Source organism: Pinus tabuliformis, chromosome 7, assembly GCF_031772625.1.
Source record: "Pinus tabuliformis cultivar Carrire ecotype Pingquan chromosome 7, CPIR1, whole genome shotgun sequence".
NCBI classification, from domain to species: Eukaryota; Viridiplantae; Streptophyta; class Pinopsida; order Pinales; family Pinaceae; genus Pinus; species Pinus tabuliformis.
In genome coordinates this window covers 1,874,015,524-1,874,036,715 of record NC_142293.1, presented here as the reverse complement: position 1 = coordinate 1,874,036,715, position 21,192 = coordinate 1,874,015,524, and the positions used below count along the sequence as shown (strand labels likewise).

Below are 21,192 nucleotides of genomic sequence, written 5' to 3'. Positions count from 1 at the left end.
CAATTTCCTATCAAACTTGCGTTTGCAATAAATTCCTGCCAGATTTCAAAGAAATTAAACCTGAAATACCCACGAGAAAAACTTCGAAAATTTTGTAAAAAAACAACTCACGTTAATATACACTTGCTAGAAAAATATATAAAATAAAATATTAAATTTAATTAATATGCACTTGAATGAAAAGTATATAAAATAAATATTAAATTTAAATAATATTTGAAAATCTAATTGTATATATCTCCACCTACAACAATATTTATATTACTTTACTGCAAAGTTGACTTTATTATTATTATATTATTGACTTTATTATTATTATATTATTTACAGAGGAAGATATCCTTATTTAAGAGGAGAGGCTCGGCCCAAAAATGATATGTAAAATATAAACTTGGATTGAGCTGGGCGGCCATATGTCCGTATTCTTCTTCCAATCTTCTGCTTCTCGATAACTTAAGGAAAACTGGTGTCACCATGGATAAAATTTGTTATGGCAAATGCACCGCATGGATAGCTCCTGGAGTAATGCTTTTGCTGAGTTTATTCTATGTGATCACTGCTCAACCAGGTATGTGTTGAAACATTCTAACTCGAAGAAAAGGCTCATGTATCCGGCTCTAACCTGCAACGTTGCAGTATTTCTCTTTCGTCTACTTTTTACAGTCGTCATTTTATATCGAACGACTCTTCTAGGATTTGGGGAACAAGATATTTGATCTGTTTATTATTTTCTTGCGGCGTGCAGACTTTCTGAGTATCAGTTGTGGAGCAAATACGAATCACACGGCGGACAACAATATAACATGGATAACTGATGCTCATTACATAGATGTCGGTCAGTCACTAGATGATATAGGGGACCTCAGTGAGCAAGCCTATGGGTCATACTTGCATAGTTCACGTTATTTCCCAGAACCTCTTAACAAGTCTTGCTATCAGTTGCCAGTGGCCCCTGACGTGCGTTACCTCTTAAGATTATGGTTCCCCCCTTCGATGGACACCCTACAATCCTTCAATTTCACTTTCTCTATTGAGACAGTGGATATGCTGGCTCAGCGAATTGTTATATTAGAGAATATACCAATTTTGTACGAATTTATATTGGTTACTAAAGGCAGAGTGTTGTACATTTGTTTGGTCAGATCCGACTATGGTGATCCATCCTACTATGGTGATCCATCTATCTCTGCGATCGAGATGAGGAGGCTCCAAGAGGGCATGTATATAGACGCTCGGCCAGGAACAATCTTGTCCACATTATCAAGATATGATGTGGGTGGAAATTCGACAGTGAGGTGAACATTGTGAACTTTTTATTTGAACCAATTTAGTGCGGTTGAGCTTTGGATGGTTGCCATGTTTTGTTGGGTAATGTTTGACATGCATAGCTTTGGATGGTTGATTGAGCAGGTATCCTCAGGACAAATTCGACCGCATCTGGAGATCAGATTTAAATGCAAGTTCAGATTTACACAATATAAGTTCGAAAGAGCCTATTTCAACAAATAATGCCCATGACCTTCCTCCAACTGCTGTCTTGCAAACTGCATGGGTTGTAAACAACCCGGGCGAGATTACATTGATAGGTGGGGCAATAAATGAACAACCAATATCCGCGGCGGATCGGCCATTAATGCTGTTATATTTTGCAGAGATCGAGAGGTTGAATATGTCTCAATCTAGATCATTTTCGGTCTCCGTGAATGGTGTCTTACAGCGTGACGGTGAAACCATTACTTTGAGGCGAAATTATTCTGCTCAAGAGTTCACAATCTATCCAGATACTGCACCAAATCTTTTAGATCTGCTTAAGAGCAGTGACTCCACCCTTCCTCCTATAATCAACGCTTTCGAGTGTTACGGGGTACATCTGTCGGACCAGGCAACAGATTCTGAAGAGAGTAAGACTTGCCCTCGCTAAATTTCTCATAAGTAAATTACAATATTACAAATCAACGCCTAACGAAGTTCTCAAAATGCAGTTGACGCTCTTAACGCTATCAAAAGTAGATTTCACATAAAAGATTGGATTTCTCCTGATCCTTGCTATCTGATACCGTGGGATGGAATTAGCTGTAATAACAGCAAAATTTCTGAACTGTAAGTTAAATTCTTCGATCTCTTTTACTGCTGAAATCGTGAAATCATGAGGCATATAAGCGAAATTGTAACATGCCAAGATGATACTCTTGTTGCCAGAAATTTGTCGGGAAGGAATCTTACGGGAGCGGTGCCTGGCGATATTGCACAGCTGAATTCATTGGTTACTCTGTAAGGAAAATTAGACCCTCTTTTTATCTGTGTGTAACCTATAATTTGCCCTTCTAAGAAATTCTCCAAATGAAATGTCGTAGAATATGACAAATACTAATGGCCATTCTAAATTGTGTTCATGTGCTCGTGTTTGATAACAGAATCACGACTAGTTTTGTATTTTGGGGATATTCTTGATAGTGTGTTAAAAATATTGGCTGTTTGTAAGTCTTCCACTTGGGAATATACAACTCTGGTTCGGCTTTTCAAGGGAACATGATATGCCTGATTATTATACGAGGCACCAATCATCTGTGCAGCATTTACCTATTCGTTTGAATATTATGTCAGCTGATAATCATCTGTGCAGCATTTACCATTTTGTGTTGGAATTAGCAGGTCTCTTGCCGATAATCACTTAACGGGACCAGTGCCAAATTTGACCAATTTAACCATGTTGCAGGGACTGTAAGTTTCTCCTAAAAGAGAACTTTCATTTTGTGGGTTCTTTTGTTGCTATACATTTAAACAAAAATTTACTTTGGTTACTCTGCAGATATTTACAAAACAATAACCTTAATGGGACTCTTGAGTTTCTACCTTATTTCAGTCCCTTTCTTCGAGAGTTGTACGTCTGCCTCTTTTTTCTTTTTTCTATTTAACTTTTTTGAAGTTTTTGTTCAAAAACCAAATAGAATTATTTAGTAAAATTTGTACTCAATGCTTTTGGATAATCATCTGTGCGATACTTACCTATTTGTGTTGAAATTATAACAGGTCTCTCGACCATAATGGCTTCACGGGACCAATGCCAATTCGCGTCGATCTATACGGTTTGGAGCGATTGTAAGTTAATGTCGAACACAACTTCCATTTCGTGGGTTCTTTTGTTGCCATATATTTTCATAAATCAAAGATTAACTTGGGTTACTATGCAGAAATTTACAAAACAATAACTTGAATGGCACTCTTGAGTGGCTATCTTCTCTAGAAAATCTTCGAGAAGTGTACGTTGGCGTCTTTTCTCTTTTTATTGTTAATTTGTGTTTTTTGGTCAAACTTTTATTCAAAATTAAATAGAATTAATTAACAAATTTTGTACTGAATGTTTGTGTCGAAATTAACAGGTCTCTCAATCATAATCAATTCACTGGACCAATGCCAACTTTGGCCAGTGCAGACAAATTGGAGCGACTGTAAATACTTTTTAAACACAACTTTCATTTTGTGGAATTGTTCGGCTTTTCATTTTCACAAAACCAAAATTGACTATGCAGATATTTACAAAACAATAAACTGAATGGTAACGCTGAGGAGTGGCTTTCTGCTTTACAAAATATTCAAGAATTGTACGTCTCCCTCTTTTTCTATTTGATTTTTAGAAGTGTTTTTCAAAATTCAATACAGTTAATCGATAAATATTGACTCAGTTGTTTTAACTTTTTGTGACACAGAAATATAGAAAACAATAATTTCAGCGGTGTATTTCCTGATCGCCTGCTCCTTAATTGTTCGTTGAAACTCAAGTAATAATATCCTATTTTATATTTCTTATGCTCGTACACAAACTTGTTTTAAGATCCAATCCTATTTTATATTTCTTATGCTCGTACAAAAAATGATATTGAAAATGAACTTCAAATTTATGGAGCATGACTTTTATGGAAAATGATATTGAATGAACTTCAAATCCTAATTAATTCAATTTACGGAAAAATGTCTTTCGGTGTTTTGCAGTTACTCAGGAAATCCCTACCTACGGATGAGTAAGAGGGAATGTAATCTCGACAAGAAAAACAAGAATGAAAACAGTGATAATCACAAGAAAGAAAACATGGATACACACAAGAAAGAAAACAGGGATACACACAAGAAAGAAAACATGAAATTGGTTGTTGTCCTGGGAATTCTATTCATCGCGTTGATGGTAGATCAATTTGTACCAAGGTAAGTATTAGAAATTTTAGAAATTTTATTATAAATAGGCTTCGGGTACAGAGCCTACAATTTTGTTAGGAAAGTTTTTTTTGCTGGAGTCAGATTGTGTTTTTATGGTTTTTTTGACAGTAGAAATAAATTTGACATTATCAAGCACCATCAAAAACTTCTGAACACCTGAAATCTGAAAGCTTAATAGTTATAACTCAGATTTCCTAAAATTTCTACCAAATTTTCATCAAAATCATAAAATTTTCCACTATTTTTTGGGGGAAAAAGGTGGCCAAGATATACTCTATTATAATATATAGGAGTGTAAGCAATAAATGGAAAATCGTTGTGTTTTTACTATTATTAACTGTACTTTCACTAACGATTTGCAGACCGCTTGATGAATATGGTGTCAACTGCACGTGCCTTCACTCTAGATGAGGTGATAGCTGCCACACAAAATTTTAGAAGGGAAATCGGACGAGGGGGATTTGGTTTGGTGTTCTTTGGCAAATTGCCCGAAGGAAAAATTATAGCTGTGAAAGTGCTATCCTTATTCTCCCGACAAGGAATTCAAGAGTTTTTGAACGAGGTAATTCTCATATATAATACGGTTCAATGTCAGTTTTGGCTGCACCCTAACTATTATTATATGTATGTCATGAGCAGGTTGATCTTCTTTCTAAAATCAACCATAGGAACTTGGTATCTTTATTGGGCTACTGTAACAAAACTGAGCAAGTTATGCTGATCTACGAACACATGTCAGGAGGATCCCTACGAGACAACCTTTATGGTAAATTATGCAATGTAAAATATGTTTGTTTCAGTCAATAAAATAGCCAAGGTAACCAACAAACATTTGGTGGTTGTCTTCTTTTTCAGGTCCTCGTGCAGAAAATTCATATCTAAATTGGAAAAGAAGGCTCAAAATAGCTTTAGATGCAGCACAGGGTAATTATTTCTCTTAATTATTTTGAAATACAGTAGATATGTACAATCTAAAAGGTAAAATAGCTATTGATGTGTCTCATCTTATTGATTTCCGATTTCTATGTGAAGGTTTGGAATACCTCCACGTGGGTTGCACCCCAAAAATAATTCACAGGGACATCAAGACGGCCAACATACTTTTGGATAGCAATTTGAATGGGAAGTTGGCCGATTTCGGTCTTTCGAGGGTGACAACGGATGAAGAGGCTACTCATGTTACCACGACAGTGAAAGGAACGATCGGATATCTGGATCCAGAGTATATAACTTACTCTCTCTGCAATATTCTTTATGTTAAAGGAATTCAATGTATAATTAAGAGTACATACTCAATTCATGTATAATTAAGGAATTCATGTATAATTAAGAGTACATATGATTTTTTAAGGAATTCATGTATAATTAAGAGTACATATGATTTTTTCACCATACTTGTTTTTATCCTGCCAGATATTACAACACTCAAATGTTGACGGAGAAGAGTGACGTGTATAGTTTTGGAGTGGTGTTGTTAGAGATCATATGTGGTAGACCACCCATAGATATAAATTTACCTGAAGAAGAACTAAACATAATTCGATGGGTAAGGAACCTTATTATCAATCATCCAAAATATACATATTTAACAACACTGAGAACAGAATATGCAGTAGTGCATCTTCTGCTTGAGACTAACCATTAGTATCGGCATCGCGTTACAGGTGACACCGCATCTACTAGAGACCGATGAAAATGGTGGCAAAATAATAGATGTCATCGACAAAAGGTTGTGTGGAGATTACTGCCTGAAATCCATGATTAATGTTGCCAAAACATGTTGAAATCGTAATTTCAACGCTGCTTACGTACGCAGCCCAAAACCATCAGCATGAAAACCACAAAACCGGCCAGAGCTCATCGCACCACCTTCCCACGAAAAGCTGTTTCCGTATGTTTTGCTCCGATGCGTTTTGGTGCTGGCACGTGGCTCTCGCCTGACGTAGGCAACTCTGACATATCGGGAGCTATCGTTCACTCATGTGAGGGCTTCCGATATCTTTCTCGTCCGTTGGATCTGCTCCACCTTTTTCAGCCGTTGATTGATTAAACTTGCACACGGGCCTGCATCAAATTAAATGTTGCGTGGAGTGAAAGAGTTTTTGGTTGACCGCCGTGGAAGAATAGTCGTGAAATTTAATGCTGCTACATAGTTTTAGGTGGATATCATAAATATGGTTATGGGCACATTTTAACATATATTTTTTTATATACTTTTTATACGGCATGTATTAAAACCAAAAATCGTATGTAATAAGTTAGTTTTTTTTGTGTTGACTTTTTATTTTTTATGGGGCACACGGGAGGGAAATGTAATGCGTTCACAGCAGTGTAAAAATATGATGGCGCAGTAAAAGGAAAAAACATATAGCAGTGTGTAAAAAGACAAAGAACCAGGTGATGTAATTTTTTTTTGGCATAGCGAAAAACCATGTGTGGTTTTGCACAGCAGTGCATAAAGATAATGGTGGAGCGAGTTTTTGTAACTCTGTAAGTTTTGTTTTTACAGCAGCATGTAAAAGTGTTTTACACCAGTAAATGTGAATGGAGGTTTTACAGCAGTAAATGTTATTGGGAATTTTCAGCAGTGTAAATTCTCATATGAAGACAGAGTGAATTTTTTTTTTTGTTTTTAATGAATAGAAATCTCTTATGGTGAAATACTCTGTCTCTGAGTGAAATTTTTTTAAGTCTTCATGCATAAAAGATCCTGGAGCAAAGTAAAAACAGAGCATTGCCTCTGTGTGTTTGAATATTTGGTTTTTGGTATTTTCTCCATGTAAAAATACCCAACAGTGGTATCAGAGCAGGCTCAGGCTCTTTAAAGAGGTTAAAGAAGCTGAAGGGAGAAGGTTGTTGCTGCAGCAAAACTTCTCAGGCAGACAGAAGACTCAGACAACAAAGGATTCAGGTATTCCAAAAGTTTTTTTTGTTGCTGAAGAAGCAGTGATTTGTTTTAAATACACAGTCAAGGAATGGCCAGCACAAGCACTGGTATGGGTTTGTTTAACACCCAGCTCCCACAGTTTAATGGGAAGAACTATGACTATTGGTCAATAACTATGAGAGCCCTGTTTGCCTCTCAAGATTTATGGGAGATAGTTGAAGATGGTTTTGAGGAAGTAGCAGATGAAAATGAGTTCAATGCACTAACTCAGGGAGAGAAGGATCAGCTGAAGAGCAATAGGAAGAAGGATGCAAAGGCCATTTTATTGTTGCATCTAGCAGTAGACCAGAGTATATTTCCAAGGATAGCAGCAGCTAAAACATCAAATGAAGCATGGCAAACCCTCAAGACAACCTATCAAGGCATGGAGAGAGTGAAGACAGCAAAACTACAATTGGTGAGAAAGGATTTTGAGAACCTGAACATGAAGGAGTCAGATAACATTGACTCATTCTTCACTCATGTGATTGGTGTAATCACACAAATGAGAACTCATGGAGAAACCATTGAAGATAGAAGGATTGTGGAGAAAATATTGAGGGTCTTACCCTCAAGGTTCGATGCCATAGTCACCACCATTGAAGAGACAAAGGATCTCTCAAACTATTCAGTTGATGAGCTACATGCATCACTGATAACACATGAGCATAGGTTGAGTAGGAATGAAAACTCATCTCTTGAGCAAGCCTCCAAGACCCAGATGTCCTTTGGAAGAGGAAGAGGTCAAGGCAGAGGAAACAAGAGAGGAAGAGGCAGAAGCCAGAACAGAGGTGGAAGGAACAGCCCATCAAATGCACAAGGAAGAGGCAGCGATCCAAATCAGAACCAAGGCCAAGGCAGCAGCCAACAAGGAGGACAATATCAGGCTCAAGGACAAAGGTATGATAAATCTAATGTTCAATGCTATTATTGCAAAAAGTATGGACATTATGCTAGTGATTGTAGAAAGAAACAACATGATATGAACAGCAGACAAAATGCAAATGTTACAAGAGAAAACAGCAGTCAAGAAAATGTCCTGTTAGCTTGTAACATGGCTGAAACACATAGTGAGGACATATGGTTTTTAGACTCAGGTTGCAGCAACCATATGACCGGAAATATAGCCTTCTTTTCTGCTCTAGATAAAAATGTGAAATCAGAAGTCACACTAGGAACTGATAGTAAAGTGTCTGTTATGGGAAAAGGAGAAATAAAAATACTTTCAAAGCAAGGAGAAAGGAAAACCATAGCAGATGTATATTATGTCCCCGGAATGAGATGTAATCTCTTGAGTATTGGACAGCTTGTCCATAAGGGGTACAATGTTTTCTTTAAGAATGATGTATGCACCATCATGGATATACCACCCAGCAAAAGATGCATTGCTGAAGTGAAGATGACAAGGAACAGGATGTTCCCTCTCCGGATCAGGGCAGACATGAAGAACAAAAGGGAAATGGCAGCAGTCACCCAAGAGGCCTTCCAAAGCGTGCCAAAGGATGAAAATTGGTTATGGCACTTGAGATTCGGGCATCTAAATTTTGGAGGTCTAAACTTATTGAGCAGAAAAGGAATGGTAAGAGGATTACCATTGATAGAGAAACCGGACAGCCTATGTGAAGGCTGCATTTTGGGAAAACAACACAGAGAAAGTTTTCCATCAGGGAAAAGCATAAGGGCAAAGACACCCTTAGAGATTATCCACTCAGATTTGTGTGGACCAATGCAAGCTCCATCATTAGCAGGCAGCCTATATTTCTTGACATTCATTGATGATTTTACAAGAAAGACTTGGATATATTTCCTCAAGAACAAAAGTGAAGTGTTTGAGAAATTCCAAAACTTTAAGGCATTTGTGGAGAACCAAAGCGGGCTGCATATAAAAGTTTTGAGAACTGATAGAGGAGGTGAGTATATCTCCAAGGAATTCCTAAGATTTTGTAGAGAAAATGGAATTCATAAACAGTTTACAACTCGGTACACCCCACAGCAAAATGGAGTTGCTGAAAGGAAGAACATGACCATTATGGATATGGCAAGGAGCATGTTGAAGGCAAAGCATTTGCCAAATGAGTATTGGGCTGAAGCTGTACATTGTGCAGTTTATATATTGAACAGGTGTCCTACAAAAGCAATCATGAACAAGGTGCCAGAAGAGGCATGGAGTGGGAGAAAGCAAGGAGTCACCCACATGAGAGTTTTTGGATGTGTGGCCTATGCACACATACCAGATCAGCTAAGGAGGAAGTTGGACAGCAAAGGGGAGAAATGCATCTTCATTGGATACAGTGATGAATCCAAAGCCTACAGGCTGTACATTCCATCTACCAAGAAGTTCTTTGTCAGCAGGGATGTTCAATTCATTGAAGAGGAAGCTTGGGATGGAAGCATAGAGAAAATAGTGAATGTCAAAAACTGTTTGTCTCATGATGAAGATGATGAGGAGGTGGCTGAAATACATCCCCAAACAGCAGCGCCAACACAAGGACAGCAAGGGACACCATTGAGGACAACACAAGGACAGCAAGGTACACCATTGAGGATCAATGAGAGTGCTTCTCCAAGCACACCACAAGGAGGAAATTCAAGTGCATCTTCAAGCACTTGCACACCAAGTGAACGAGGTAAGAAGTTTAGAAATCTAAGTGACATTTATAATGAAGGAATGAATTCCTTATTTGCCTTGTATTGTCATGTTGATGATCCTATTCATTTCGAAGAAGCAATTAAAGATAGAAAATGGATAGAAGCTATGGATGAGGAGATGAATGCCATAGAGAGAAACAAAACATGGGATTTGGTTGAGTTACCAAAAGGCAAAGAAGTCATTGGTGTGAAATGGGTTTATAAGACCAAGAGCAATGCTGAAGGTAAGATTGAAAGGCATAAAGCAAGGCTGGTTGTCAAAGGCTACAAGCAGCAGTATGGGAGAGATTATGAGGAGACTTTCGCACCGGTTGCAAGAATGGAAACCGTGAGAGCAGTGCTTTCCATAGCAGCTCAAAACAAATGGAAAGTCTACCAAATGGACGTGAAGTCAGCATTCCTAAATGGAGTGTTAATGGAAGAGGTCTATGTGGAACAGCCTCTCGGATATGAGAAGAAAGGTGAAGAGCACAAAGTGTGCAAATTGAAGAAAGCTCTTTATGGGCTGAAGCAAGCGCCAAGAGCATGGTACAGCAGGATAGATTCATATCTATTAGATAATGAGTTTGACAAATGTGAAGGAGAACCCACAGTCTACATCAAGGAAAAGGATGGTAAAATTTTAATTGTTGTCTTGTATGTAGATGATGTTATTTTCACTGGAAATAATATTTGTCTTATTGAGAATTTTAAATCAGTCATGAAGGATGAATTTGAAATGACTGACATGGGTTTGTTGAGATACTTCTTAGGCATAGAAGTAGATCAAAATGAAAAAGGAATTTTTATATCTCAAGCAAGATATGTAAATCAAGTTTTGGGCAGATTTAAGATGGAAGAATGCAAGGCAGCGATCACTCCCACAGTAATGGGATTAAAGCTCAGCAGAGAGGACAACAGCAAGGATTTTGATCCTAGCTTGTATTAAAGCATTGTGGGCAGCCTTATGTATTTAACAGCAACTAGGCCTGATTTAATGTATGCTGTTAGTTTAATTTCCAGATTTATGGAGAGGCCAAAGGAGGCACATTGGCAGGCAGCAAAGAGAATTTTAAGGTATGTGAAAGGTAATAAAATGTTTGGAATTTTATATCCTGCCTCAGAGCATTCAGATTTGGTTGGATACACTGATAGTGATTGGGCTGGAAGTGTAGATGATCGGAAGAGCACTTCCGGTTATGTCTTTCATATGGGGTCAGGAGCCATTTCATGGGCTTCTAAGAAGCAGTCCATTGTAGCATTGTCTACAGCAGAGGCTGAATATGTGGCAGCTACAGCAGCAGCATGTCAAGCAGTGTGGATGAGAAGAATGTTGAGAAGCTTAGGCCAAGAGCAGGCAAAAGCGACAGTCATCTTTTGTGACAATAGCTCAGCCTATACAAGGTTTCAGTGTTTCATAAGAGAACGAAACACATTGATACAAGGTTTCACTACATCAGAGAATTGGTGAACAATGGAGAAATTGTCTTGGAACATTGCAGGACTCAAGAACAGGTAGCAGACATCTTGACAAAGCCATTGGATCAGAAGAGCTTTGAATTTTTGAGGAAGTGTCTCGGTATGACCGAATGCCCAGCTGTTGAAATTAAAGGGGAGTGTTGAAATCGTAATTTCAACGCTGCTTACGTACGCAGCCCAAAACCACCAGCATGAAAACCACAAAACCGGCCAGAGCTCATCGCACCGCCTTCCCACGAAAAGCTGTTTCCGTATGTTTTGCTCCGATGCGTTTTGGTGCTGGCACGTGGCTCTCGCCTGACGTAGGCAACTCTGACATATCGGGAGCTATCGTTCACTCATGTGAGGGCTTCCGATATCTTTCTCGTCCGTTGGATCTGCTCCACCTTTTTCAGCCGTTGATTGATTAAACTTGCACACGGGCCTGCATCAAATTAAATGTTGCGTGGAGTGAAAGAGTTTTTGGTTGACCGCCGTGGAAGAATAGTCGTGAAATTTAATGCTGCTACATAGTTTTAGGTGGATATCATAAATATGGTTATGGGCACATTTTAACATATATTTTTTTATATACTTTTTATACGGCATGTATTAAAACCAAAAATCGTATGTAATAAGTTAGTTTTTTTTGTGTTGACTTTTTATTTTTTATGGGGCACACGGGAAGGAAATGTAATGCGTTCACAGCAGCGTAAAAATATGATGGCGCAGTAAAAGGAAAAAACATATAGCAGTGTGTAAAAAGACAAAGAACCAGGTGATGTAATTTTTTTTTGGCATAGCGAAAAACCATGTGTGGTTTTGCACAGCAGTGCATAAAGATAATGGTGGAGCGAGTTTTTGTAACTCTGTAAGTTTTGTTTTTACAGCAGCATGTAAAAGTGTTTTACCCCAGTAAATGTGAATGGAGGTTTTACAGCAGTAAATGTTATTGGGAATTTTCAGCAGTGTAAATTCTCATATGAAGACAGAGTGAATTTTTTTTTGTTTTTAATGAATAGAAATCTCTTATGGTGAAATACTCTGTCTCTGAGTGAAATTTTTTTAAGTCTTCCTGCATAAAAGATCCTGGAGCAAAGTAAAAACAGAGCATTGCCTCTGTGTGTTTGAATATTTGGTTTTTGGTATTTTCTCCATGTAAAAATACCCAACAAAACAGCCATGAGATGTGTCCAGGCTTTACCGTCTTCTAGGCCGCCTGTGAGTGAGGTAGTGGCAGAGCTCAAAGAGGCTATCAAACATGAGGATAATTGCATAGGAATTGACTGGCCAGGCGAATTCAACTAAACGCGAAGGAATGGAGTGGAGCGATAACAGCTCCAACATGCCAAATGAAGGAAGATAACTTCGCAGATATGGATCGAACGAGAGGGGCGAACAGAACTCTAATTCTAAAGATTGTTTAACCTTCTTTATAAAAATTGTTATTTATAGCACTTCCATGGGAGCATCTAACTTTGAGCCGGTGTTGATTAATACTATCTTTCTCAAACTTTATATTTTTGTATAATCGTTCAATAAATTTGAATAAGGTAGTAATTTCCTTTTTGTCTTAGAGTCAATGCTTTCGGATTCTGAAGTAACAACGAATGTGAAGGTATGAGTATCATTCCCAGATCATACCCGTTGCCAGCATGACCAATATTTCCTTACAACTAACTTGTACTGAAATATGAAAAATTAAGTTCTTCTCAATTATAATGATGCACGAAATTCTATTCGAACTAAACAATCGTAACAATCTGATGCTTCAGTAGAAAAACATGGTGCTTCATATTGTTACCATTAAATTTTTGTATGCTCTGCTCCCAGACACTACAGTGAAAAGGATAGAAAATGAAATTCAAACTGACCATTGCAATGAAAGATTTTTTCATTTAGACTTTGTTGGTTGTATCTTACACAGAGCACACAAAATGACAAGAGCCACTTTCGCAGTAAGCATAAGATTATATGCATTTAACTCTAGTTCGTATAAGCCCCATAAAAATTTCGTCCTTGAAATTAAAAGAGCACAGGCACCCTCTGATCTGATTTTTCAAATAATCTGTTCACAAAATAATCCAGATTATTTGTCAAAAAACTAATAGAATGTGCTTGATGATTAACTAACGGATGACAGCCAAATAATCCGTTCACAATTAAGTTTCGATTTTCCTTTTTCATCTTCCAATCCTTTCGGATATTTATTATATGAGAACGTTCACAATAAAGTTTCGATTTTCCTTTTTCATCTTCCAATCCTTTCGGATATTTATTAATCTTTCTCATATGCGTTGGAAAGGCAATATGGAAAAGACAAAAATTCATACAAAAAACACACAATTTGTTTTTTCCCTTATTAAACACACAAATTTGATTGATTATAATTGATCTTAATGTGGGGCTATTTATGCTTTCTAACTAACCACTCAACTAAAGCTCATTTGGGTTAAAGTTTTCATGTAAACCTACACTAAATTTGGCTTTCCCAAATATAAACTGAACTTGAACTAAGTCACACTTTCTCAAATTAACTCACACTCTTAATATAGATTACTCTGCTTTTTGGAATAATTAGATATTTTTAACACTCCCCTTTAATTACGACCTCTAAACTAAAACACGACTCATCACAACTCAAACATGCTTGCTATTCTAAGCCTCCTCTAGCTTCACAACACCTAAGTTTCCTCTACGAAACTCAAGGACATCTTTTTCTAGTGGCTTAGTGAATATATCACCCAATTGATCATTGGATTTACAAGGCTTTGAATAAACTTCTCCATTGCTCACAAGTTCTCTTAAAAAATGATATCTTGTATCTATAAGTTTTCTCTTTTGATGAAACACAATATACTTCGGTAGTGCAATGACTTAGATGTTTTCACAATACACTGTTGTTGATCTTCTTGTTTCTCCTGAAGTCCATCTAAAGTCCTCGTAATCATACTATTTGACATGTTGTTGATGTTGATGCTACATATTTTTATTCTTCTTATGAAAGTGTCACAATAGACTACTTCTTAGATGTCCATGATATCACACCTGAACCAAGATGAAACACATAACCAAAAGTCTTTTCCCTATCATTCAAACTTCCTACAAAATCACAATCAATGTAACCAACCAAATCTTTCTTTTTTGTGCTTTCATATAATATGCCACAATTTGCAGTTCTCACTATGTATCTCACAATCCTTTTGCTAGCTTTTCAATGTGATTCTTTTGATGACTCCATAAATCTAGAAATAAGACTAACTTCATGCATAATATCTGATATTTTAGCTATGAGATACATAAGATTGTTAACCAATCTTCTTAACAGAGTTGGATTTACATATGATCCTTCATCATCCTTACTTAACTTTGTACCTATCACTACTGGTGTAGGAACAGGTTCTCAACTTTCCATTTTGAATATTTTTAGCAATCCTTTTTCATATTTATTTTGAAAAATAAAATTCTTGATTGCTCAGCTTCTATGCCAAGAAAATATTTCATAAGACCAAGATCTATCATTTCAAATTCTTTCTTCATTGGTACATTAAACTAGTCTAGTTCAAGTCACTAGTATAAATCATATCATCTACATGCAAACGAACAATCAAAATTTGACCATGCTCATTTACATTTGTGTACGATATTGTTTCAATGTTGCTTTTGCTAAGTCCATTCTTGATCATATAACTGTCAATTTTTCTATACTAGACTCTCGGAGGTTGTTTGAGTCCACAGATGCTTTTTTCAATTTATAAACTTTGTCTTCATGACCTTCAACTTCATATGTCGAAAATAGCAACAAGAAATGTTAGAAATAGAATTCATAATTTCCAATTAAATTTTTTCTTCAATTAAGTTGTGAATTAAAATCGAATTCTATTCTCATAGCAACTTGTAAATAGTTAATTAAGTTTGATTAACTTATTTAGCGTAGGAATTTCGAGTGGGAAGTCTTTTGGAAGTCATGTATATGTTCTCCCTAGATTTTAGGGGTCCAATATGAGTTCAGCTTGAGTTGTAATTAGATAACTCAGTTTTACTGAGTTATATTCAATTAAACTAATTAAAAATTGTTTGTTGAACTAGTAGAGGATTAACAGTCAGTTAGTGCATTGGCGCATCCACAAGAGCTACTCCAGATAACAGAAGATTCACTTATTGGAAACTCATGCATGTCAGTTCTAAGAAAGACCCAATTGAGATTAGAGGGCATGGACAATGTACTATTAGTTGTATGATTTATTGAGTTGTAAATATCATGCATGCAATCAAGAAGAGGACCTAATTAGGATTGTGTAGTTTTGGAAGCATGAATTCCCTATAAATACGGGCTATTCATCCTAGGAATTGTGCAAGGAAATAGGGGCTTGGAGAGCTGCAGAATAGGCTAAGGATTTGGCTTGGGCTAGCTTGTGAGCTGAGAGTTGATTATACTTGTGCAAGGATTGTTCTTGTGAGAACAAGCATTGTATTCTCCTCTTGGATTTTTGATTAATGCAATATAGATAGTATGGGTTTTGAGTTGTGGCTTTCCCCGGATAAATATTATGTTATGTGTAATTGATTATCTTCCTCTTACTGATTATTGTTTTCATTGATCTTTATGGGCTTCTGCTATAAAGAGTAGAGTAGATTCTTGTCTTGTGTTTTAGGAAATTACATGAGTTGTGAATCTACTGGAAAATCATATGGTATCGGCGCTGAAGACATTACACTAGAAGAGATTTCGAAATTTTGAGTTTTGGGTTACAGTTGAAATTCGAATTTGCAATACATACTTTAGGATCGGTAGATGGCGTTCTACGGTTTGCAGCTCGAGTATGCCTTAAAAGGAAACTCAAATTATATAGCCTGGAGGGTCGGAATGGAGGTTGTGCCAGAGGATAATGACTTGAAGGAATTCATTGATCAAGACATTCCTAAACCAACTACATCATATGCACATAATCTGGCCGAATGGAATAAGTGTGTGGCGATGGCTAGGCGGATAATCCTTGAAGGAGTTCGAGATTAGATTGTCTCGATTCTCCATGGCAAGGAAACTCTGTATGCTATATGGAAAGCATTAACAAACTTGTATTAGAACAACATTGACCAAAGGAAATTGGCACTGAAGGACAAACTTTGAAAAATCAATATGGAGACAGGCGACTCAATTCAAAATTACTTGACCAAGTTCACTCATTGTCACAATAATTTTGGACCACAATCTTGCTTGTTCCAACTTGCTCTCCCTGAGTGTATTGGCCATCCACCTTTATTGGATTGATTGGGCCAGAGGCCTGTCACAGTGTCACCGACTCACCACCCAATTATGAAATTTATCCTATGTCACAGTATCACCTATGGAACAGTGGAAGTGTCACTTCGACTACAATCTACACCAGATATCGAGTGTCTCAACATATCACTTAAAACATTTTAAAGATATGGATCATGAAGAACGATATCTACCACCACTTATGAAATACTAAAACCCACATTGATTCCATGTGGATTATGATCGTGGAGAGGATGCAGAGGATCGTCCATCTCATATTTTTACTTTGTTGGTCATCTTATACATCCCATAAGATCTTCTTACTAATATCATGTGATGGCATGTCTAAGTCAAGGACATTTGATTTCAGAGTTATGGAGATTTTATTATGAGTATTCCATATAATTTCAAACCAAAATTGAGAATCGAATAAGTCATTTATGTGTTATGGTCATTTTGTTTTTTTTTCTTAGATAGATATGTGTTTTTAATGAAATATTTATTAGTGAAGGGTTAATTTATTATCAAAACATCACCCTTGGAAGGGAAAAACTTTAAACATAATGTTTCTTGAAAGGCCACATAAAGACCTAAAACCTCAAAAAAAATTATATGATGGGTAAAGAGGAATCCAAATTCCAACCTTAGGTAGAAGTGTCGCACAAAATGACAAATACCATTTTCGAGTGAGTAGAAGCGTCGCCTCGTAAAAGGAGGCTGAAAAAATGACAAATACCATTTTCGAAGTAAGTAGAAATGTCGCCTCATAAAATGAAGCTCCACAAAATGACAAATACCATTTTCACAGTAAGCAGAAGTGAAGAGTTGTATGCCCAAGATGACAAATGGGATGCACATGATTAAGGAGAACTGAAAATTATATGCACAATATGAGAAATGCCATTTTTACAATTAGCAGAACAAAAGAAAGAACTATTTAAACTCTTGTTCGTATAAAACCTCATAAAATTTTGCCCTCATAAAAATTTCACTAGGAATTTATGCTTACATCTTATATTTGTAATATTGGTTTGTAAGTTGTTGATGATGGTTGAGAAATTCTCTCAACCTCTCCTTCTAAATTAGGAATAAGTTAGATCTCACAAACTCTATATTATAAAGTAATCTCTGAATGTAAATTGTGTGTGTGTTGACACATACACCTTTGTGTGTAATATATGAGTGCTTTCAACCATTTTTAACATGGTATCAGAGCCTATCTAGGCTAACTCCCTCATGGGAGGGCCCAGGGGCATAGGGAGAAAGTTCTTTCTTTGCAAGGACATTGTAGTTTGCAACTGCATATTTTACAGTAGTCTATTGGGTTTGTGATGTGTGAAATCTGGAATGATGGGAACTAGAGTGCATGCGCCATGTGCTAGAATCTCAAGTCAGTTGATCTTATTTCTGTGTTGCAGGTCTCTTACCAAGTGCTCTGTCTGGAACTTTAATTGCTGGCATTTCATTTGATCTATGATTTCCTGGTGGTGATACAGAGAACCAAGATCTCATTTCTCGACTTGAACTTCGATAGGAGTTGAGTTTGGAATTTGATGGAGACACAAGCTGACGTGTGCTTAAGGCATAGTTGACAAGTACAAAGAATGTGTTCTCCATGCAATTTTGTTTTTTGTTAATTAAGCTCATGACCTGCTTGTGGGTGATCTACAAGAGGGGTCATATAGTGGAGAGTTGTAGCACTTGGACCTGCAAGAGACATCAGAAAATCTTTGTTGAACGACATAGTTTTAAGATTCGAGAAAAAAAATTTCATTAGATCAAGTTTTGAAAGTTTCCAAGTAGTTTTCTATTGTCTGGAAACCTTGCAAGTATTGAACTTGTGCGGTTCATTTTGAGATTCAAAATTTTGTTCTCTCTATATTTTCTTAATCATATTTCCCAAGAATTAATACGATATAGTTGGTATAGCGAAGAATGGAGGCTATTAAGCACGGTAAAGACAAACGCGAGGTTCTACCACAAGCCCAGGAATCGACCATTGATATGGCAATGAGCATGTTCTGAAGACGGTGTGAAAATTTAGTTTATGGAAATATTGCGCTAACTATACTAGAGGCTTCGAAGGGTATAACTATGGCATTGCGTCATAAGGAAAACTGTAGGAATCAAGTGCAGATAAAAGCTCAGCATGGATGGTTGTCGAGTTAGATTGGAAGTTGTGGATCTAGGGATGGATCCTTGATTTGTTGAAGACGTGAGAGTGGTCTTCTGGTGAGGTTATGCGACAACTTGGGATGTTGTTCAGTAATTGAATTTGGGAGTTTGAGAGTGGAACTCGGGAATCCAACTTGTCGACTACACCTTTACGAGGGTTATGAGGTAGTTTGATGGAGCCTATACTGATAAGTTGTAAACCAGTTAAAGAATGATTGTGTAATTTTTTGTTTATGGGTGGTTTCAATAAATTTATGTAATGTAAGAATTAAGAGGGGAACTTGGAGTTAATGCTTACATACTATATTTGTAATGTTGGTTTATGAGCTATTGGTGATGGTTGAGAAATTCTCTCAACCTCTCCTTCTAAATTAGGAATAAATTAGATCTCACAAACTCGATATTATAGAGTAATCTCTGAATACAAACTGTGTGTTGACGCATACACTTTTGTGTGAAATATATGAGTCTTTCAACTAATTTCATCCTCCCAAAATTTAAAAAATGCATGTACTCTCTCATTTGTTTTTAGTTAAAAAATTAAGGGAGATGTGACATCTAACTTACAGATGGCAATTGAGGAGTCCCTTCACAATTACACTAACCTCAAATTTCGAACCACTAGGTATTGACTAGGGATTGTACACTTGATGTATCAAAATACATATATAATATTAATGATAGGTGAATGTTTATTAATGGTAGTTGAGGATTTGGTTTGGAATTAGAAAGATAATTGTGTGATATGTATTAAATTTATTAATAATATAAGAGAAATTGTTTAATTATTTAATTTCTTAGAATTTATTTTTATTAGTTTTGATTAATCTTTTAAATAGAATATATTAATAAATCAAATTTTATTTTATTGTAATATTATAATTTTATAAAATTTATTTAAATATGATTTTATTTTTATTTTTATTGGTATAACTTTTTAGTTATTTTATGTTTTTATTGTTTGATAGTATTTTAGATTTTAATTTTTTTTTTTTTTATGTGATAAAATAAAGTTTTAAAAATTATAACGATAGTTTTATAATATAATGTAAAATTAAAACTAACACTTGGAGTGAAGTTTATAAAGGCTTTACTTAAGGCACATTGGTTGATATATGTGTGTGCACTTATTGTTGGTGGGTGAAGCTTTGGGGTCAAATCCCATGAGACCCCAACTTATTATGTTATTCGGTTGGTTTGTTTGATCAATCTATTGGATAGTTATAACTATATATATTTGGGGATATAACTATATATAATTGGGGTTGGCGGGACTGCAAAATAGGTGGCCCGCCAACTTTTTCCAGTTGTATGATGTGTCTCATGGTTGACCCAAGCCTCTTTGGTTGTCAGCAAGGTGCCACATGGCCCCGTATTATTGGACCACATATAATCTTAGTCAACCCCTTCCTTGCCATGTCAACCACCATCAAGATTCCACGTCATGCCACGTGGAGCGTCTAAGGGTTGATGTCTGGTACTGCTGAGGGGTGTGACGTGGTGCCTTCTTATGGTGCCACATGGCAATGTCAGTGCCAAAATTTTAGTTTTGCCAAAAAATTTAGATAAGCATAAATTTGTTATACAAACTCGGATTGATGTGTTGTTCACACCGTTGGAATCGTTTTGACGAGATCTATGACTTGGTGATGGTTTTTATGAGATTTTAAGACTTTAAATTTTGAGCCTTTTTGGATCCTCTAGGATCACCTCTTAATGCTCCTGCAGCTACTTCAAGATGTGTCATAACCTACGGCCACTTAATTCGTCTAAACTCTGCTTATACCTCACGTCTTGGCCCTTAACTCATGTGAATTCCCTTACGGGAACTGGGTCCTCACTCCAACACCTCTATTAACCTCAAGACCTCATTGTGCAACAAAAATTAGGGTCTTGACCTTTCTTAATGCAATAGAGATCAAGCTCAGTCTGTTCAAAAAGATAGACACAAGCCTTATGCCCATAGCCATAAACAAACAAAGCTCAACCAACCTTCCTTAGCTTGACATGCACTAGAACACAAGGAAAAGTATACTCATCCTTCTTCTTTCACTCCAGCTCGACTCATGAGGATCTACGGTCTTCTTAGGCTCTTGTCTTCACATTAGACGAGTTGAAATTTTGTAAAATGAGCTCAACTTTATCTCTACTTATAGTGTTCTTAGTGGAGTGATATTTCCACTAAGGGTCATGCCTTTTAGCCCAAGCTCACTTGAGCCTACATGCTCAAATCCCATCAACATAAGAAATAAAATTATTCTCATTGACTTACACCTTCTTCATTGTAGTCGTAGGTGCCCTTTAGCCCTTCAAAGGTGCCCCTCATGCAACAATAAGAATAAATAATAACTTTCGCTTGGGTCTTTAACCCACAACTTTAGGTACATTGCTCACAAAACCACTTTTTCGTGGTTCAACTCCACACAAACCTAGTACCCTGGGGGGTTGTGGGAGTACCTCCCAAGCTAGACATCTCAACACCTTGTCCGAGGCCCATGAACCAACATAATGTTGCATTTTTCAATGTAGC

The 21,192-nt window shown here is 36.7% G+C and overlaps 3 protein-coding genes across 4 annotated transcripts in view; all 3 read left to right on the top strand.

The window, feature by feature from the left end:
- Positions 1 to 391: 391 nt before the first annotated feature.
- LOC149255953 (putative LRR receptor-like serine/threonine-protein kinase At1g67720) lies at positions 392 to 3,035 on the top strand. Of its 2 annotated transcripts, none has more exons than XM_089457340.1 (6): positions 392 to 568; positions 746 to 1,295; positions 1,411 to 1,901; positions 1,983 to 2,100; positions 2,200 to 2,271; positions 2,810 to 3,035. In XM_089457340.1, the coding sequence occupies exons 1-6, from the start codon at positions 475 to 477 to the stop codon at positions 2,913 to 2,915; spliced, it is 1,431 nt and encodes a 476-aa protein (XP_089313466.1). In that variant the 5' UTR covers positions 392 to 474; the 3' UTR covers positions 2,916 to 3,035. The 2 variants fall into 2 exon arrangements, with proteins under 2 accessions (XP_089313466.1, XP_089313467.1); XM_089457341.1 differs by lacking the exon at positions 2,810 to 3,035 and adding an exon at positions 2,653 to 2,803.
- A 1-nt stretch (position 3,036) lies between these two features.
- On the top strand, positions 3,037 to 4,372 carry LOC149255952 (uncharacterized). Its single transcript, XM_089455164.1, has 7 exons — positions 3,037 to 3,099; positions 3,192 to 3,260; positions 3,381 to 3,449; positions 3,531 to 3,602; positions 3,708 to 3,779; positions 3,991 to 4,200; positions 4,321 to 4,372. The coding sequence occupies exons 1-7, from the start codon at positions 3,062 to 3,064 to the stop codon at positions 4,370 to 4,372; spliced, it is 582 nt and encodes a 193-aa protein (XP_089311290.1). The 5' UTR covers positions 3,037 to 3,061.
- The window catches only part of LOC149255951 (putative LRR receptor-like serine/threonine-protein kinase At5g48740), a 49,163-nt gene continuing 32,233 nt past the window's right edge, over positions 4,263 to 21,192 (top strand). The window contains exons 1-7 of the mRNA XM_089457339.1: positions 4,263 to 4,774; positions 4,852 to 4,978; positions 5,068 to 5,136; positions 5,245 to 5,434; positions 5,626 to 5,758; positions 5,877 to 5,991; positions 12,405 to 12,454. Of these exons, the coding sequence (XP_089313465.1) occupies positions 4,583 to 4,774; positions 4,852 to 4,978; positions 5,068 to 5,136; positions 5,245 to 5,434; positions 5,626 to 5,758; positions 5,877 to 5,991; positions 12,405 to 12,454 (876 nt within the window). The 5' untranslated portion in view covers positions 4,263 to 4,582. The remainder of the gene's footprint in view (positions 4,775 to 4,851; positions 4,979 to 5,067; positions 5,137 to 5,244; positions 5,435 to 5,625; positions 5,759 to 5,876; positions 5,992 to 12,404; positions 12,455 to 21,192) is intronic.

What these genes read in the sequence shown, in the direction of transcription:
- LOC149255952 (XM_089455164.1), top strand. Translation starts at nt 3,062, where the DNA reads ATGCCAATTCGCGTCGATCTATACGGTTTGGAGCGATT. An exon ending in CTAGAAAATCTTCGAGAAGT is followed by an intron (nt 3,261 to 3,380) that starts GTACGTTGGCGT and finishes CGAAATTAACAG; the next exon opens with GTCTCTCAATCATAATCAAT. An exon ending in TTACAAAATATTCAAGAATT is followed by an intron (nt 3,603 to 3,707) that starts GTACGTCTCCCT and finishes TTTGTGACACAG; the next exon opens with AAATATAGAAAACAATAATT.
- LOC149255953 (XM_089457340.1), top strand. Translation starts at nt 475, where the DNA reads ATGGATAAAATTTGTTATGGCAAATGCACCGCATGGATAGCTCCTGGA. An exon ending in TGTGATCACTGCTCAACCAG is followed by an intron (nt 569 to 745) that starts GTATGTGTTGAA and finishes TGCGGCGTGCAG; the next exon opens with ACTTTCTGAGTATCAGTTGT. An exon ending in CTGAATTCATTGGTTACTCT is followed by an intron (nt 2,272 to 2,809) that starts GTAAGGAAAATT and finishes GTTACTCTGCAG; the next exon opens with ATATTTACAAAACAATAACC.